The sequence below is a fragment of the Scomber scombrus genome, chromosome 13 (assembly GCF_963691925.1).
Source record: "Scomber scombrus chromosome 13, fScoSco1.1, whole genome shotgun sequence".
In the NCBI taxonomy this organism is placed as follows: Eukaryota; Metazoa; Chordata; class Actinopteri; order Scombriformes; family Scombridae; genus Scomber; species Scomber scombrus.
This window is the reverse complement of record NC_084982.1, coordinates 11,744,576-11,762,951: the sequence shown is the minus strand read 5'-3', so window position 1 is coordinate 11,762,951 and position 18,376 is coordinate 11,744,576. Positions and strand designations below refer to the sequence as shown.

The 18,376-nt window shown below is 43.3% G+C and overlaps 1 protein-coding gene across 1 annotated transcript in view; it reads left to right on the top strand.

Annotated features, from left to right (window-relative positions):
• myo16 (myosin XVI) overlaps window positions 1-18,376 on the top strand; it is an 80,993-nt gene that overhangs the window by 55,499 nt on the left and 7,118 nt on the right. Inside the window, exons 26-33 of the mRNA XM_062432089.1 lie at window positions 641-721; window positions 2,508-2,713; window positions 10,147-10,249; window positions 11,031-11,127; window positions 11,236-11,509; window positions 13,138-13,520; window positions 13,614-14,867; window positions 17,291-17,443. Of these exons, the coding sequence (XP_062288073.1) occupies window positions 641-721; window positions 2,508-2,713; window positions 10,147-10,249; window positions 11,031-11,127; window positions 11,236-11,509; window positions 13,138-13,520; window positions 13,614-14,867; window positions 17,291-17,443 (2,551 nt within the window). The remainder of the gene's footprint in view (window positions 1-640; window positions 722-2,507; window positions 2,714-10,146; window positions 10,250-11,030; window positions 11,128-11,235; window positions 11,510-13,137; window positions 13,521-13,613; window positions 14,868-17,290; window positions 17,444-18,376) is intronic.

The window sequence follows — 18,376 nt, the reverse complement described above, 5'->3', positions numbered from 1 at the left end:
AGGATTTGTTTATATGGCCCTACAAAGACATAGAAACATGCATACACAAACACATGTAATCAGGACTTGACTGTGATTATACAGTTTCCCATGACGTTCGATCATAAAAAAACAAACAAATAAATAAATTACACCCCTGATTTTTTATTTACTGTGTTTCCTTATTTAGTCTGTCCTCTCTCTGTCTCTTTCTCTATTTTATCTGTTTTAATGTTTTGGAAAGCATATTGTACTGGTGCACATGTGTGACTGCTGGTTGTGTAACCTCCTGGGGGGTCCTGCCTGCTGTCTCTGTGGCTCATTAGCCATCTAGAGCAGAGGGTTACATAAGAACCCTTTCAGCTCCCCGATCTGTCCCAGCGGCCTTATACGGTAACATTAAGTAATAAAAAAAGTCAGACACTGGGTAGAAGACAATGAATAAGACAATCTAACATAATAATTTCCATAAAGCATATGTAACAGAGTAACTGGATGGGACAGAGATTAATATGATTATGTTTTAAAATTAAGTCAAAGCAGCACAGCCTGATTTGATGATAATATGTGATGACTATGTTATAATGATTTCATATTCCTTTGTGGCCACTAAAAGTAATAACTATTTAAATTTTGTTCTATTATCTCTTTCCATGGTCAGATGTTGAAGAAGAAAGGCTCAAGCTCCTTCCTCCAGCGGCTTGACCGTTGTGGGCCAATCACAGTGGCTGTCCAGCTGAGGGTAAGAACCATTAACCTCCACCCACCACACTATTGTAGTTTTTGTCAGACAGCGTCAGCTCAATTTCTAGAGTAGATTTTTGGGTCATAAACCATGATGCTTAGTTCTTTGTTTTAAACTTGTCATTAGTGAGCACAGTGATCGGTTAGCACTTTTGCCTCAGAGCAAGAAAATCTGTTTTCTTTCTGTGTGGAGTTTGCATGTCCTTTGCATCATGGGTTTTCTCCCACGCTAGTTTCCTCCCACAGTGTAAAGGCGTGCAGGCCAGATGATTGGACTTGAAACCGCCTGTAGGTGTAAATGTTGCTGTGAATGAATTTGTCTGTCTGTGTCTTAGCCCTGTAATTGACTAGAGTCTGGCCCATGGTGTATCCGGCCTCTTGCCCAGTGCCTGCTGCGACAAGCTTCAGTTCCTCATCACTCTGCACTGAATAAACAATGTGGAAAATGGATTTTAGAGTTGAGTTGTTAACAAACATAGAACATAACAAAATTGAACAATTTAGTCAGAAAACTAACCTTTTCTTTTCTTTCTTGTACTGATGTAAATTTCCCTTAAAGTGTGGTAAGAGCAACACTTTCCAGCATTTTTTTTTTTGCCTTTGTCATAACAAGCATCTACTGTTGCATATGTACAACAGCCCTCAACTGTTATGGGAAAGTCAAACGTAGTTTGACTTTTTTATTTGAGGCAAACTACGTTATTCATTTTCCTGAATGTGTGTTCCCTAATTAATATACACATAAACATCTGGATACGATCACAAATCAATGAATGGATTTGTTAGTGAAACTGTACGTTATGTGTGAATTGAGTCCTCATTTCTCAGTTTATGCATCCTCACACACTCACTCCCTCAGACTAGTCCTCATAACACTAAACATTATTCTTACTCATACACAAAACACAACCTTTGCAACCATGAAGCACCAACATCTATTCAGGATAGGGTGATGTGATTTCATAACTATATAAAGGCACTATAATATTCAGTTAGACGACCGTGGTTCAGTGTCTGCTGGTGATGCAAAGAGGCTGTAATGTGGCTCAGAGAAGTAGTGACTTTGGTTTGAATGAAGCCAGTGTGTTGCACAATCAGAGTTGTGGGCTTGTGGTCAACGAGTCCCTCGGGGAATGGCAGGGAAGGAGAGTGGGCTGAAGAATGATGCTGTACCAAGCCAAGCATGAAGCCCTCCACATGAATGAATGAACAATGGACAACAACCACTGTGTGAGGTGTGCACGCAGTTGGTGAGCGTGCATGTGCATATTTGGTGAAAGGGCTGCAACATCAATGCCGTTAGTGACGTTCAAAGATGAAGGGTGACGTGTTGGGAATTGTAGGTTATGCAGAGCATACACTGACGTCAGTTTGAGGAGTGGCGAAAACACAGATTTAAGTGTTTACGTGTGTGTGTGTGTGTGTGTGTGTGTGCGCACTCTTGGATTCACTGGAAGCATCTGTGACTTCAGGGCTGTAAGAAATGGCTCTCACACACAGACCACACTGACACACTGACCACTTTGCCACAAACACAACTTGATCTCAGTGCAGCCGCTGTTGCTCAGTAATCAAGCTGCAGCACCAGAAGGAAGAAGCCAGAGAGCCCTTCTTACTCTTCTATAATAATGTACATAGAAGCAAGAACAGCCACATGGCTCTTTCGACCTGTCAACACCAACAAAGGATGTCAAAAAAGAGCAAAACATTTTGCTCATTTTGTTATAATTGTAAAATTACCAGTGTATGCCTTTGACTGTTTCCTCTCCTTTTCCCTATAACAGAACTCGCTGTCGGAGGTGATCAGTAAGCTGCAGGCTTGCACTCCCCACTTTGTGGAGTGTGTGCGCCCCAACGCCAGTGGTCAGCCAGACAGTTTTGACAGCTTCCATGTGTCTACCCAGCTGCAGTACATTGGGGTGCTTGAGATGGTGCGCATGATCCGATACGGATACCCTGTACGCCTGTCCTTCCCAGGTTTCCTCAGCAGGTCAGTGTCAGAACATAATATGTTACATAATGAAGAGCACTGACATTGTTTTTTTTATTGTTCTACCTGATTTACTTCATTACACAGACTCTCTTTCAGACTCTTCTGTAAGGGAAATGTCTTACAGATGATGGATTGCTTGCTCTTTTTCCCCTCTTTGTCTTTTCCTCTCAGTTCAGTTGTTCAGATGCATTACACTCCCAGCAGGTCACTGTGATCTCTGTCACATGACAGCATGAGCTGGTCAAAGTAAGCTAAAAGCTTGACAGCATATGCCTTCTCTACGACTGCAAATGAATGCAAGGGCATGTACTGTAGGGATCAGGCACTCACATGCAGACAGACACATCAGCATTGACAAGTCACAGCAACCCTCATTGTTACAAGCACAAATTGACCTTGAATAGCTTTTTTAGAGTATGATGGGAGTCCACTGCCACTGATAAATGCCACTATCACATTTCCCATGTCAGCTCGACACACACACATTAACTAGTCAGTTGTGTGTAAGGTTTCCATGCCCCACACTTGAATGTTCAACACCTCTTTTCTTTACTTGTTTACTGCAGTATCGCTCTGGCTTTCTGGCAAAGAGGATCCTTTTCATTGCTCAAATTGCTATTTGGCTCTATCTTATTTTTCTTGCTCTGTCACAGGCTTGTTTTTCCCTTGTTTCTATAAGAGGCAGGGAGAATGACTTGCTTTTTCAAGCGTCTTTATCTCAATCTTTCTCTTCCTATTCTTCTAAATCCGATAACCAGTGGAATACTGAGAAGCGGTAAATCTGTCAATCCTTTCTTTCTCTTTTGCTTCCTCTCTCTCAGTTTCTTTCTTTCTCCCATCCTCTCTTTCTGGACCTCACTCTCTCTTTTTGAGGATAAAGGGATTAACATGAACATTCCTGCCAGATAATAAGAGAGGGCAAAGCTGATCACATGACCCACCCCCAAAAGTTTCCACTACCCTGCTGTAAACATCACATCACAATGGTGTTTTCTGAGATCCATCCAATTCAGTGTGCACACACACACACACACACACACACACACACACACACACGCATACACGCATACACACCCACACAGCTCACACAACATAGTTTATACAATAATTAAGATAACGTAGGAATAATCAAAATTCTGTTTATTACGATCACTCATACTTTAAGTCTTAAGCAAGTTGGGTTGTCATAATTATGCCATCAGCCATCAGCCACCAGCCTTGGTAAACACAAGGGTTTCTGGTCTTGAATGAATTTTAAGTATCTGTTTATCAGCAAAAAGATTATCTTAAGAAGAGAAAATAGCTACCCAGGCACTGCAGAATATTGTGCAAAGGGTTAGGGTCAAGCTGTGTTTGTTGTAGGTACAGTCTGACGTCATATTTAAAAAAAAATGTTTAAAGAATATGTTTTTTATAAGTACAATTGACACTCAGATAATAAGTTTTCATGAGCGATGTGAACTAAACCTGAACAGGAAATTGAATCTGGAGAGCTAGGCCATGTCAAACAATGAAGTGAATCCAATATAGATTGTAGCGTAGTCCGTTTTTAAGATGTTGCCAGCTTCTTTGTGTTTTTCTTTGCTGTAACTTGTAGAGCCAGCGCTCTCATTGTTAAAGCTGTAATTGAAGTTCCTAGTGAGTGAAAGCTGTTTGTTAAGCCACGTGTGTGAGTGTGAGTATGTGAGTGAGGTTATGAGTGAGTGGCAGATAGACAACCATGTGGCACGTGATAATCTCTGTTAGCAGTGGGTCTTGCCAGCAGATAACTAACTATCACAAGGGCCAGATGGTTGCCAGGAGGGGGGAACATAACCGTTGCTGGTGTTTTCAGTGAATTGGTCAGACGTAGGGTGTGGAGATTTTGATTATAACGTCATTCTCTGTCCTACAGTAAAGTTAAAGTTATTTGTTTACCTCATTAGATGTCTGGAGAAGAGTAGGAGAGACAGGACAGATTGAATACATGCATCTGGCATATCCACCTCCTGGAAAAATGAGGAGGCTTCGGATGAGTTTAAACCCAGGCAAAAATGAAGCATCACCTCTATTGTTCTTAAAAGCTTGGTTTGCTTCAGCTAAACTGGAGTAACTCACATTTATTGGCAAACATAGTTATTATTCCTATGTCAGCACATGATGAGCATGCTCCCACATATTTATGAAATTAATTAGATTAAATGCAGGCAGGCTTTTAGAACACTTCCGGGCACATTTTTACACTGAGATGTAACATTAGACAAGTTGACAGACTGTGATTGAACAACACACAATTAATAATCTCAGGTGTAAACAAGTGGGAGGTTAGCTGAAAACATAAGCCTCCACTCTTCCAATTTACCAGCTGTCCATTCTATGTTGAGATTGTGGAAAGACTAAAGGGAACTCAAAATGAGCAGCCTACTTATTAGAATTTTACATATAGGGAATTCCCCACATTTCACAATTTGGGGAATATCAAGCTGGTTACCTGCCACTCTGAACCCATGAAAGGAAATTCAGGTGCATCAATTCCCCTGGAGATCTCAGCAGAGAGCATCATCACTGACAGGTCTGATCTTTTGCTGGATGCTTAGTACAGGTAGATAGAAAGTCATTTGTAGCACCATGGTAAAGATGATATCCCTTTCATAGCCAGCATATTGTATATGCTCCTACCTGAACAATTGGACCATTCCAATCTGAATAGGCTCCACATGCACGAGATTGCTGGGGAAGGAGAGTCCACTAGTATCCATTAGTAGGGTCTCTTTGTTTGTCAGTCTATTGTCAACATTTCTAGGCACATTTTCCAACTCTTCCTGAGAAGCTGGGAGATCCACTGGCACACACAAAACTAAAGTTACTGCAAAAAACTTTAAAAACCAGCAGGAAAAGGTAGAGGTGGCAGAGAAACAACAACTAATGAACACCAGGTGTACCAGCTCATTGCTCAGTTGCATCAGTGATGTCACAGGTCTAAACAGTTTTTGAGATTCAACAACAACAAAACAGATCAACACCGCACGCTCACAACATCATACCAACAACTTCAGCTCTGGAAGAAACCACCACCATGTCTTCCTGTGAAGCCATTCGTTTTTTGTCTTTTCTGCTGTTCCTGATGGTAAACATTGGAAAGAGAAGCACTCAATCCACTCTGACACTAATATTGGGAAATTAATGTTCTCAGCAACTTTATTGCTGTTGGAGAGAATAAAGATTTACAGTTCTGTAACAGGATGATCACTAAGTCAGACACAAAAATGCTTATTGCTCCCTTAAAGGGTGAAGGAAAGAATTCTGGGCTGTGTCCAAAATGACTCCCTGTTTACTATACTGTACAGTGCATTATATTTGCTCACCGACAATTTATTTCAATGTCCAAATTCAGAGTATGTAAATATGCCCTAATAAATTCCACAATGGAACAAAAAAAAAAAAAACCTTCTAAAAATCACACAATGAAATAAATTACACTTCACAGATGCAAAAAAATATTTTTATGCAAAACTTCACCTGTCAGAGATGATGTAAATGGTGATGATTATTAAATCTTCGAAATCTCAGTTTACTGCTCATAACTGAGTAAACAACTGAGTGTTGGTGTCTTGATTTCAGACACAGCCCTTGTTTATGTGATATAAAACCATTAGCAGCTTCCTCCATCTCCAGCCCCTGCGCCAACCTAGTATTGACCAGTCTCTCCACTGAACACACAGGGGGGGGAAAAAACCAAATGTCAACTCTCCCATTAAACTCCTGATAAGACTGTATACAAGTAAAACCTCAAGAGTGTTACTGCAAGAAGTATCTAATATAATTACTGAATTTCAAATTGCCTTCATATTCCCTTATATACCTCATTGCTGAAAAAGCAATCAAATTACTGTTGTCTCAGTAATGTCTGACTGCACATCATTGGTGTGTGTGCATTGTGTACATGTGTGTGTTTTTTTATGTTCATACAAATGAACCTTTTGTATGTGCCTTTGTCTGACTTGTGTCCCTGTTGTTTGTTTTATACTTTAAGGCCATGCTTAATTTAAGAGGCTGCCACTCACAAAGACACCAGTCAGCCCATTCCGAGTGCCATTCATATCTCTCTCTCTTCCACTGGGTTCAACACAGACAAGGCGAATGAATGAGCCCCTACTTGGCCAAGTACGGAGCTGCTGCAGAGTGGGGGTGGGCTACTTTGCTGTCTTCACAGAGGTCACTCTGTTTCTCATTAGTCCGTTTCCTGCAATATTGCTGTAAAGAAGATCCCTAATTATGCTTACTTTGCTTTTTTACATGGTCTGTGATTTTACATAGTATGTATAGTACAGGAGGGAGGTGGTGCATGGTGCGAGTCCCACAACCTCGTCCTAAATGTGGATAAAACGAAGGAGATGGTGATTGACTTCCGGAGGGCTGGCAAACATCACACACCATTAAACATCCATGGTGCTGCTGTGGAGAGGGTCAGCAACGTCAAGTTCCTGGGTGTCCATCTGGCTGAGGACCTGACCTTCTCCACTAACACCACAGCAGTCATAAAAAAGAGCCCAGAGGCGTCTCCAACCCCTCCGGAGGCTCAGAAGGGCAGGTCTCTCCACTCCTCATCTCACCACCTTCTACAGGGGCACCATCGAAAGCATCCTTACATACAGCTTCACTTCCTGGTTTGGGAGCTGCAGGGCTTACGAACAACAGCAGCTCAACAGGATCGTGAAAACAGCGAGCAAAATCGTTGGTGCCCCTCTGCCTTCCCTGATGGAGATCTACAAGCAGCGCTTGTAGATATGTACATGTGTGTGAAATGACAAATAAAGAAATCTTGAAATCTTGAAATCTAGTAGGCGCTTAGGGTTGACTGTACGGCCATGCCAGCTCCCTTTTACACAGACGTTGGCAATAAGACTACCTCCAGTGCAGGCTTATTGTTGGGACAGTGTCCCTCGTTCTTTTTCATACATTTGAAACAGAACAGCGAGATGGAACAGCGGTGCAACATTCCTGCCTTGAACAGGCTGTATAAAAGGGGCTAATGGTTCCTCACACCCTCTCTTCTTTGAAGTTCTTTTTCCTGCCTCTTCTCTCTGAGTCTGGCTCTCAAGGCACACTACCTCAATTTAGTTAAGTTTATTTTCTCTTTCAATTTGTCACTCTTTCAAAACAGGCTCCGACCCTTGACTAATCAAAATGACAGGCCAATAAATCATCCATTAATCTTGAGGTTGCTATATTCTCATGAACACAAACACACCAATGTGTGCACACAACCACACACTTTCACACTGAAACCATGCAGGCCATGTTACTAAGTCATAGAGGCGCCCGAAGCGAATTACATTAGTGTCCTGGTAACCAGAGTGATTTATGAGGAAATCTCTTTTACTGTTGCTTTTATTTGTCTTTTATGATACACTATGTGTTTTGTGGTCAGGTTTATTTTCTGACAATGTGTAAGGTCAAATACAATCACTTGAACCTTGTTTCTGTAAATCCCAGCACTCTCTGTGTGTCGCTTTCTTCAGTCCTTCACTGTTTTGAAATGGATGAAAGGGAGAGACATCAGTATTCACAGAGAATGCCACAAATGCAACTCACTAACATATGGGTCATGGTTTTTATGTGGCTTATTCCAAATGGGTCTTTATTACCTTCTACTGGAAGATAAACACATGCATTTGAAGGTAATTAAGTTACCTACAGAATAATATCTGTCATTTCCCACTGAAATTTTGTCTGGTGTTTGTCTAATGGTCAAGAGCAGCTTCAGAGAGGAAGTGAGTGGTTTAAATTCCAGCTGCATTGCCTTTACTACCTTTGTGATGTTCAATAACAGTGGTTTCTGATGGCCCTTTGGTCACAGAGAACAGCGTTAGCACTCTGTAGCCTTCCATTTAAACTCTTATCACAGGGGTTATTTCACTTCCTTGACTCCACATGAAGCTCCCTTGGGTCTTGTAAAAGTGGGGACCATCGATGGTTTTCATATCCTCATAGGGAGAGGTCATGGGTTTACACAGTTCCTTTGTGTTTTATGGGCCCTGGGGGGCAGCGTGTGCTGTCTGCAAGACTGGTATTTCCATACAGAGAGAGGGTTAGGGAGAGTTCAGACAGACCCCAATCCTGCAAATCAAAAACATTGCGCATTTACGTTCACTCACTTACTCACTTTTGACAACCCAAGTGGTTTATGTTTCCAGCCATCTGCTTGTTATATTTACCTCATCAGATGTGTGACATCATCAGCTGGCTCTGCCTCTCATTGATAACAGAAGAGACAAAGCACTGGTAGACCACACCAACTGAAAGAAAGTTTGTAATTTTTGGTATATTTGGCCGTTATAGATATTTTATTCAGAAACTCATGTGACTCTCTTAAGGCTATAGTTATATTGACAGTGTGGTGCAACATAGTATAGGCTAGTGAACAGTAGGAATGGCGTGGGCAAAGCCAGTGATAGGACTTAAAAGTTGGGACTAATGAAGAACAATGAATAAACTGCATGGATTGTAAACAAACGTTGCCCTCATACAGCATAAAGAACAATACAAGTGTTTCAGAATTGATAGATGAACTGCGTATGAGCTTATCAGCTATCACCTTAATGACAGCCTTTTTTTTTTTTTTAAAGGAATTGCTGACCCACTACCACAAACTAAATATATATGGAGGAAAAACATTTTTAAAATGAAAAAACATAGTTATTAAACATATTAAATTCCTGCAGTTCTGTCACTGATGTCAACAAATCCTGGGAATCCCATGTAAGAGTGGTATATTCCTGAGAAGTATTAATAATCTTGGGAAATCCTTCTACTCTAGGTCCTCTTATTGTGTATGCTGGCTGATCCTTTTTTAAACTGCATCTATACAAAGTTGACTACGTTCACTTATTGTTCTTCAGTACATTTATGTTTACATTCTTACAAACTGTGGGGCTTCAGAGTCTTCCAGGGGCAGTTGAAGAGTTAAGGCCTTTAAACTGTCCTTCGGAAGTAAATGTTTAGGAAAGAAGGAATGTTTTGTTTTTACTCCAGTTACAAACTGGTCCAGGTTTTAAAATTGGCAAGTTTCCATTCATTAGGCAGCTTCTGTCACCTTTACAGTGAAAACATGAAACATCTACATTTGTGTAGATATAAAGAGCTGTTTATATCTGTCTGTGAATTTGATGTCAATATTGCTCACTTTCCCTTTCTCCCCCACCATCCCAGGCACAAACAAACCACTGTCTCCATCCAGCTGACCATTCATAGCAACGGTTGCCCAGGGCAACACCAATAGGAACAGATGCTGTTTGGCTGGTCTGCTGTATAACCCCACTGACCTTTGAACCCATTGTTTTTGAAAAGGGGGTGGTGCTAAGATGTCCCATCTAAATTTTGAAGTTCAGCACTTTGAGATCTTTTGTCCTGCAGCTCTAATGTTTTCTGTTGGTGTCTGTGTGTCTCAGATACAAAGACCTCGTGGTACCAACTTTGGGAGACAAGAAGAAATTGTCACCAGAGGAGAGATGTCGTTCAGTTCTGCAACAGTCCAAACTCCAGGGATGGCAGGTGTGTGTGTGTGTGTGTGTGTGTGTGTGTGTGTGTGTGTGTGTGTGTGTGTGTGTGTGTGTGTGTGTGTGTGTGTGTGTGTGTGTCTGTGTCTGTGTCTGTCTGTCTTTTTCTGTCTCCATCGATAACAAAAGATTTGCCAAATGACTTAATCCCCGGCCCTCTATTTGAAAGATCCCTTGGAATCTTTGACAACTCGTTCAAGCTGTCCCACCTCATCATCATTCTTCTCACACACACACACACACACACACACAACCAGCAGCATGGACCCCTCCACCCACCCCTCTCTGTCCTGTCTGCCAGACTGCTGTTGTGTCTGAGTGTATGACCCTGCAGGTCACATCAGCTCCCACTTCACACATGCATACACACTCCTCCACAATGCCCTGCACACCCTTTTTTCACACAACCCTGAATTACACATGCACACACTCACATATCTTTACAAGTAACATGTGTTGGAATGAATAGTGTCTGTCTGTGGAAGCCTCTTCCACCCCCCAAAATGCTCAGTAAGTCCAGGAAGTAAATGCTTTGTCAACATACAAACACACACCGTGCCCACACTCCACACCCACCCATTATCATACATCATTACTACATCAGTGCTCTCCCACCTCTCAACTAGCAAGTCCCACTCTTCAGAGATTTTCAACAGAAAACAGCCTGACAGAGTGCTGGCTACTGCCTGAAGCTGATGATGATGGCAGTGCAGTGTATAACAATGCCTTTGCGTATATGTTTGACAAGATTTATTTGTGTTGTTGTGTGTGTGTAGATGGGCAGCAGTAAAGTGTTTCTCAGATACTGGCAGGCAGACCAGCTCAACGACCGCTGCTACCAACTTCATAAAAAGATCATCACCTGTCAAAAAGGTAACATCCAAAATAACAAACCGATAAGCCAAGTTGTTCTTTTATGTTTCATCTGTCTTTCTCTGCTTGACACCTCTGTCTTCCTCTTTTCTCCTCCTCGTATCACAGTGGTGCGCGGCTGGCTGGCCAGGCGGCGTGTCCATTGCAGGCTGACGTCGCAGCAGAAGGAAGAGTGCAGTGTGCAGCGTTTCCTGCAGGGGGCGGAGGACATGGGGCTGCGAACCTATGACCAGTTAGTCATTCAGAATGCATCCGACATTGCAAGAGAGAGTGACCGCCTGCGCTGCCATGGCAACGCCCTTTTCAACACCCTTGGCAGCAGCCCGCCACTTGGTGAGAGGCCTGAGCCTGTGGGCAAGGAAGAAGATCAGCCTGTCAGGAGGTAACAACTTCACCCACACATGCCCTCAGCCAGTTCTGAAAGGAAAAATTGATGATCAAATATTAATGCAATGTACTGTATATATACAGTTATTTTCCCCCATTTGCCATCTGAATTCGTAATGTTATTTTGTCGCTGTTCATTTCATCAAAAAGTTTATGTCGTTACTGATAGACCTCTACTGTACTGCAGATTGAACCACACAGAAGTAGCCAATCAACTGTAGACTCAGTAAAATATTTATTTTATTATGCACTATAATATAACTCAGAATATTAAATGTGATTAACTCATAGTGATTGTAGCATTTTATTTAGCCTGGAAAATAACAATCTGTAGTTACTGTCAGTCACAGGATTTATGACTATATGAAAGTATCATTTGCCTTTATAAATATGTGCATGTTCATTTGTGTGTGTGGTGAGTGTGAGAGTGAGTGTGAGTGTGTGTGTGGTTCTGCATGTGTGTGTCTATGACTGCGCAGCATGTGTTTTGTGATTAATGATGTCATTGTATCCCCTGTGCTCTGTAGGCTTTTAATTGAAACTTTCATGATGAATAGTCAGATAATTATCACATTTTACAAGTATTGTGTTGCAGCTATAGTACGCTATCCTTATCTATGCCTTATCTCAGAATAATATTACATTCTGTATAATGCCAGCAGAAAATGGAACAACCCTGGAGGGCTGAGTAGGGAGGAATAAAAAAAGGGTATAAGAAGCTATTTAGAGGTGAAAGATCCTCATTTTGAAAAGTCCCTTTCCTACTTTTTCAAGAACAATGGCCTTTTTCATGATATTACCCGAAATATTATTGCACACAGAAAAGGAAACATGTATTTCATCAGAAAAATTACTTACTGCAGTATATCATTTTAATGAGCAGTGGCCAAGGTTGAAACACAAAAATCTGAAACATCACAACACTGCGCTGACTGCAGCAGCAGTTTTCAATACTTTTTGATCACATTGGGATAAAGCAATACATGTCGAAAGATAAAAAGAAACATACGTGTGTGTCCTCCATGTGTCCTTGTGCATCTAACATCTGCTGCTGGGACAGGAGACAGGAGCACAGGGAGGTTTCTAACAGGAGGAGGGGTGTCAGTAGGTGGACTGGGACAGGAGTCATGGCTGTTTTGTAGAAGCGATTATACACACATGCACACATTCACCCGAACACACCTAATTTCTCTCCAGGTATTTAAATGCCTTTCCCCATCACCTTACACACATGTTTGGCCCACCCTCGCCTGCAGTCATGGAACCAACAGATGGCTCACCCAGATTAGTGAAGGAAATATCAAACTGGATGTTATCAAATTACTGCAGGGAGATTAGATTTAAAGCATAATCTCTTTGCTCTTTATCCTCAAATTGGCCTCCTTAGCTCACATTTGTGGCAGTTGAAGCAGGCGTACATTCAGTTGAGAACACTGCTCATCTCAATGGAAAAGATTTACCTCTAGCTTCAGCTTTTATGCTTCTTTTGTGAAAAGCATGAATCATTGAAGGCAATCATTGGAGGCAATACAAATGATCATTATAACATATGTATATATATATATATATAGTTCCTTTTTTCCATTCAAACATGAACCATGTTATTCTTCATCCAATTTGTAGGGTTGTGGAAAAAAGTAGTAAAGTCCACGAGGGCACTGTCAACGGCAGCAGTCGGGTTATTCGCCACTTTCGATCAAGCTCAGTACCCATTCCCCTTGCCATGGAGAACATGGGCAATTCCTCTGCCAGTCCATCCATCAAACCCGCCCTGCAGCAAGTAGCTCATACCAGCGAGGAGGGAGCAGGCGGGGGAGGTCTTTCCTCCCCTCGGAAGCAACCTCCTCCGAAACCAAAGAGGGACCCTAACACCCGCCTGAGTGCATCTTATGAAGCAGTCAGTGCAGGTTTGGTGATGGCAGCCAAAGAGTGCCCCACTCCAGAAGGTTATGGTTCACCAGCTGGAAGCCCCCCTAAATCCCAGCTGTCCCCCACAGACCCTGCAGGTATATTTCCTCTACCGGTCTTTACAGGATATAACAGATGTGCTTCAGTGCTGTCTTTCTCTGTATTTAAGTGCTATTTTATAATTTCCTTAGGCTTGTCCAAGCCCCGTCCCCACAGTGATGACTACACAACCATGAGGAAGGTGCCACCCCCCAAACCCAAGCGGAGTCCCAACACTAAGCTGACAGGCTCATATGAGGAGATCAACGCTGTAGCACCTCACCTCCACCAACTGCGCCCTGCTGATGTAAAACTGGCCCTGCTGTCTCGTCCTGGGGGATTCGGAGGGTTTGGAGGCTTGATGCAGAGAGCAGCCTCTGTAGATGCTCCACAAGGGGTAGCACTGAGTCTTTACCAGGGCCAAGATGAAGAGGACGTGTACATAGAGATGTTGAGCTCCCAGCCTCGGGCTCGGAGCCTCCAGGAGCCCCCTGACAGCCCAGAGTTGGCTGACTCAGAGGCCGTCTATGAGGAAATGAAGTATTTCCCCTCTGAAGATGGTGGACCACCTGCTGTCGTTACCAAGGCTGCCAAACGGGAGGCTTTAGGCTTGGGCCTGGTGGGATTGGGGACATCTCCCCCTCAGAGCGGTGAGATCAAACGGATGGCAGCTGGGGTGACTGCTGCCATGGACATTGCTCACTCACAGAGTACATCTAGCAGTGGAGCTCCCAAAACTCAGCATGGAAAAGATGGCAGCTGTGACATTCCTGCCCCCTTTCCCAACTTGCTCCCCCATCGTCCACCTCTCCTTGTTTTTCCCCCATCCCCTGTCACCTGCTCTCCTGCTTCAGATGAGTCACCACTCACCCCTCTAGAGGTCAAGAAGCTGCCGGTGTTTGAGACAAACCTGAACTATGCGACTGGCCCAGACAGCCCCCTGTCACCACAATATGCCCGCCAGAGGGCTGACTCCTCTCCCAGCCTCACTGTCCTCATGCCAGAGAAGAAGTCCACCCCTCCACTCACTCCTCCACCTCCTCCTCCTCCCCCAAGTGTCCCACCTCCCCCCTACAGACCACCCTCGCACTTCCCCTTCCCACCTGAGTCCAACTTCCTGGCTCTGACGCGAGCAGCATCTGTCATGGGGAGCTCGGACTCCCCCAAAACATCGTCCTCACAAAGGGCAGGTGGGGATCCACTAGGGAAGCCCCCACCCTACTCCCCAGTGAAGGTGTCCCGTCCTGAGCCTCGGAGAGCACATTCATGCTCCTCCTCTCCCTTGTTGTTCAACCCAGCCAATGGCAGACCCCTGACCAGCCCCCTGGATGAGCTCAACACCCTGTTCAGCTCTGGTCGCAGCCTGCTGAGGAAGTCCACGTCTGGCCGCAAGATGAGAGATGGAGGTCTGTTAGTAAATGCTCACACAGACACGTATAAATGCTCACACAGACACGTATAAACACACTAGCAGAGAGATAAGCACATACACTGTTTAACACACATTGCACCAGAGGCTCTCCCCTTTTCTATTTTCCTTTAGTCAACATTTTTCAGTGCATCTACATTTATGGTTGAATGGTCCACTAAGGATGAGGCCATACCACCAATATGTGAACCTGTTGGTTTCTGGGCATGTCTGTAGGGGGTGGGGAAGTTAACCTTTGCTTTGTTGTAATTTTTCACAGTGTCCTATTCAACCCGCTTGCGTTCATGTGTATTTTTGTGTGTGCGCGCACATTTGTGCTGGAGTGCACGTGTCCATTATGTGTTCTATCTACTGTGATGAGTTCATGATCAAAGTCTCAGCCTGCTCTCTGCCAGATGATTTATTGGGTGCTGGGTGATTACCTTCTGTACTGCAGAAGTAGTGTAGGGCTGTAGGTAAGTGACAACCTTGTTTTTTGTGTGTTGGTGTGTGCATGTGCGTTTACACACATGCTCTATGTTTGAGTGGGAGAGGGGTGTGACCTACCGGCACCCAACAGCTTTTTCATAAATCCCCCATCTCTACATGTGGAACCTTCTTACATTAATTCAGGTGCTCGAGCTAACCACTCTCTTTGGCCCACTTGAGGCAGCCCATTTGTTTCAGTCTCCAGCCCGGTGCCCTTTGGCTGCTGCAGCTGCCTTCTAACATGTTAGCTAATGAGCTAGCTGGTGTAGCCCATTTAACATCACGCTGCACTTGGATGATCTTGCCTTGTTAGTGTGTGCAGCTCAGTGCACTGCATGCAGAGCACATACAGACGTAGTCGGTGAACTGTGAGGGTCCTTGGGTCAGAGGTTTCAAACCCACAAAGAGATTACTTCGTGGTGCTTTTTTCAATTTTCCATTGATACTGCAGCTTGAGAGAGCACAGGCACATCAGGGAAAGTAGAAAGTGTGTTGTCTCACTGTGTTTTCATCTGAGTCTTTGTTTCCTCAAAGTGTATTAGTTGTGGCTTGGTTAATAATACATGAGCAGTAGAATGATGAGGATGAGTATCAAATATTTAACAGCTCACTCATGTTCTACTGAAGGCGGTGTGACTGCCCAGCAGCAGCAAACAGGGACATCCTCACCAGTTATCTAAGAGGTGAGCTCGAAAAATTACAGACAAATGAAAGTATTAGCTGTCGTTGTCAATAATCAGTCGTCTTGCTACAGCCTCATACAGTTGTGGGCCTACTTGTTTTGTATATGACAGAGTTGTGTCATGTTGCTATAATGGTGACAGGTTCAAGGGGCAGGAAGCCGAACTCCTTATAAGAGACGGTATGAGTGCCCACAATGACACACACGCTTCACGTCATATCTTGCAATCGGCTGTTCGTCAGCACCCGGACCTGCGCAGGAAAAGTGCTGGCGTCATGGAAACAGTGTGTGTGACAGGGGAACCTGGCACCGGGGTTCACAACCTTGCTGTTATTTTGAGTGGGCGGTCCGCTTAGATTACAGTGCAGAGGGATGCCGATGGGCTTAGCAGGATGGCCTACTTCTGTTCCCTTTCGCCTGTTAAATGAGTGAGTGTGATACCTGATGCTGTGGGAGTGGCCAGGGGTTACAGTTGCTATCCCAGACATCTCTGTGAAGAGCAGCTGCATTTCCCTCCTCCTCCCCTTCCTCATCCTCAGGGAATGGAAAAAAAAACAGGAATGCCAGGGGAAGAGGGCAGGTGGTCTTGGCAGGCTTCAGGAAATCACTGTCATAAGACACCTCCTGCTTTAACAGCAGCACACAAAATTACACAAATTGGATAATTCATCCTCATTATAGTCTTCATTGTACAAATCCAAATACTCTTGTGACTCATCCCTTAAGAATGCAAGCCTCACATGAACTATCTCTACCTGGCCTTGTCTTCCCTCATAAACACACACCTATCCCATGGGATGTATAGTAGAGGGTGGTAAGTTTATATTTAGGCATCTTGTGACCATGGGGGGACCAGGAGGCACACATTCTCAGTGTGGGACAGCAGCTGACAAATTCCCATTCACACTCCCATACACATATGTACCAACCGACAGCTACTCATTCAGAGTGTGATAGCGTGTGAGCCCTGAGACGCAGGGGCAAAGCAGTTCATATGGAGTCACCTTCCTACCAGACAGAGCTGAATGAATACTGTGTCAAAGCAGGAAGTAACACACATGGGTAGCTAAATTACATTTGATTATTGCCAATATTGACAAACCAAAAAACCTTACTGCACTATTTTGGAATTTGCCATACCATGATGATATTATGCTTGATGAAATCTAAATATTAACTGTATCAGATGTCTGATGTGTGTGACACGCACTGCCACCTAATGTGTTTTCCTCTGGCTATATTCCTCCCAGGATTCAATTCCAATATCAATTTACCTGGGCGTGAAGACTGTGGCTCTGCCCCCACTTCTCCATCTCTGCAGCTACAGGATAAGAACGCCAACAACCACTCTCTTCACTCTCCAAGCCCCACCCCCGTAGAAAATGGCAACCAGATCTCCAACGGTAACAGCCTGAATATTGCACATTTATATTTCATGAATCAAATTGTATTCTTTTTTTATAGAGATGCGGGTGAAGTCGAGGGTGCAGCAAACAATACATACCAGACCAAAAACAAATGTTCAACATAATTTGAATCAAAGTAAATATAGAATAAGTTATCCATGAATGCCTACATGTACAGCTGCTTAGTGAATAACAAGTCCAGGCTAAATGAATGTACGAAATATTGAGGCTCAAAAGATCAACAGTTTACTCCGTCTAAAACAATATGTGAGGAAAATATCGTGTTTTTTTGGCAAATGTGAAGGCCAAGTGCCACAATAAACAAAGTTGAGATAACCCTAACTATACCTGGCTATTGAGAGTGTCAGCTCACAGTTCAGTACAACACATAGTACAGGACTCGCATCATGAACTGAGCCCAAGGGCCAACCTTCAGAGTTACTGTAAAAATGTTTCAACTTTATTCAAATTTTGCAGTTATCACAATTTGTATATTTTGTATTTGGCTTTTTGTGGCCAAAATACATTACCGATACCTCTGCAGCCTACAAAACCAACCAAATATGTACTTCTATTTATTGTCATGGTTTTATATCGCAGTGTAGGTGTCATGTTGGTGTGTGTAGGCATGCTTCTAGATGAGCAGAGTGCACAACTGGTTGGATGTCAAGCTACCTATAATTACAGTTTAATTGAAAGCAGCTAAAAGGCCACGAGGCCCTTATTAAAGAATACTGTTGACTACTGTTGTAATTAATGTCCTACAAAGAGGCTAACACTACCGACTTAACCTGTGGAATGAAGAAAGTAATCTGCAAGGCCAGACTAAACTATTTACTCTCCTTTTGCCCTTTTTAACATATAACAACATAGTCACATAATGACATAATTTCATCTTGGAGATTCCTGAAATAATAACACTGCGCAGGC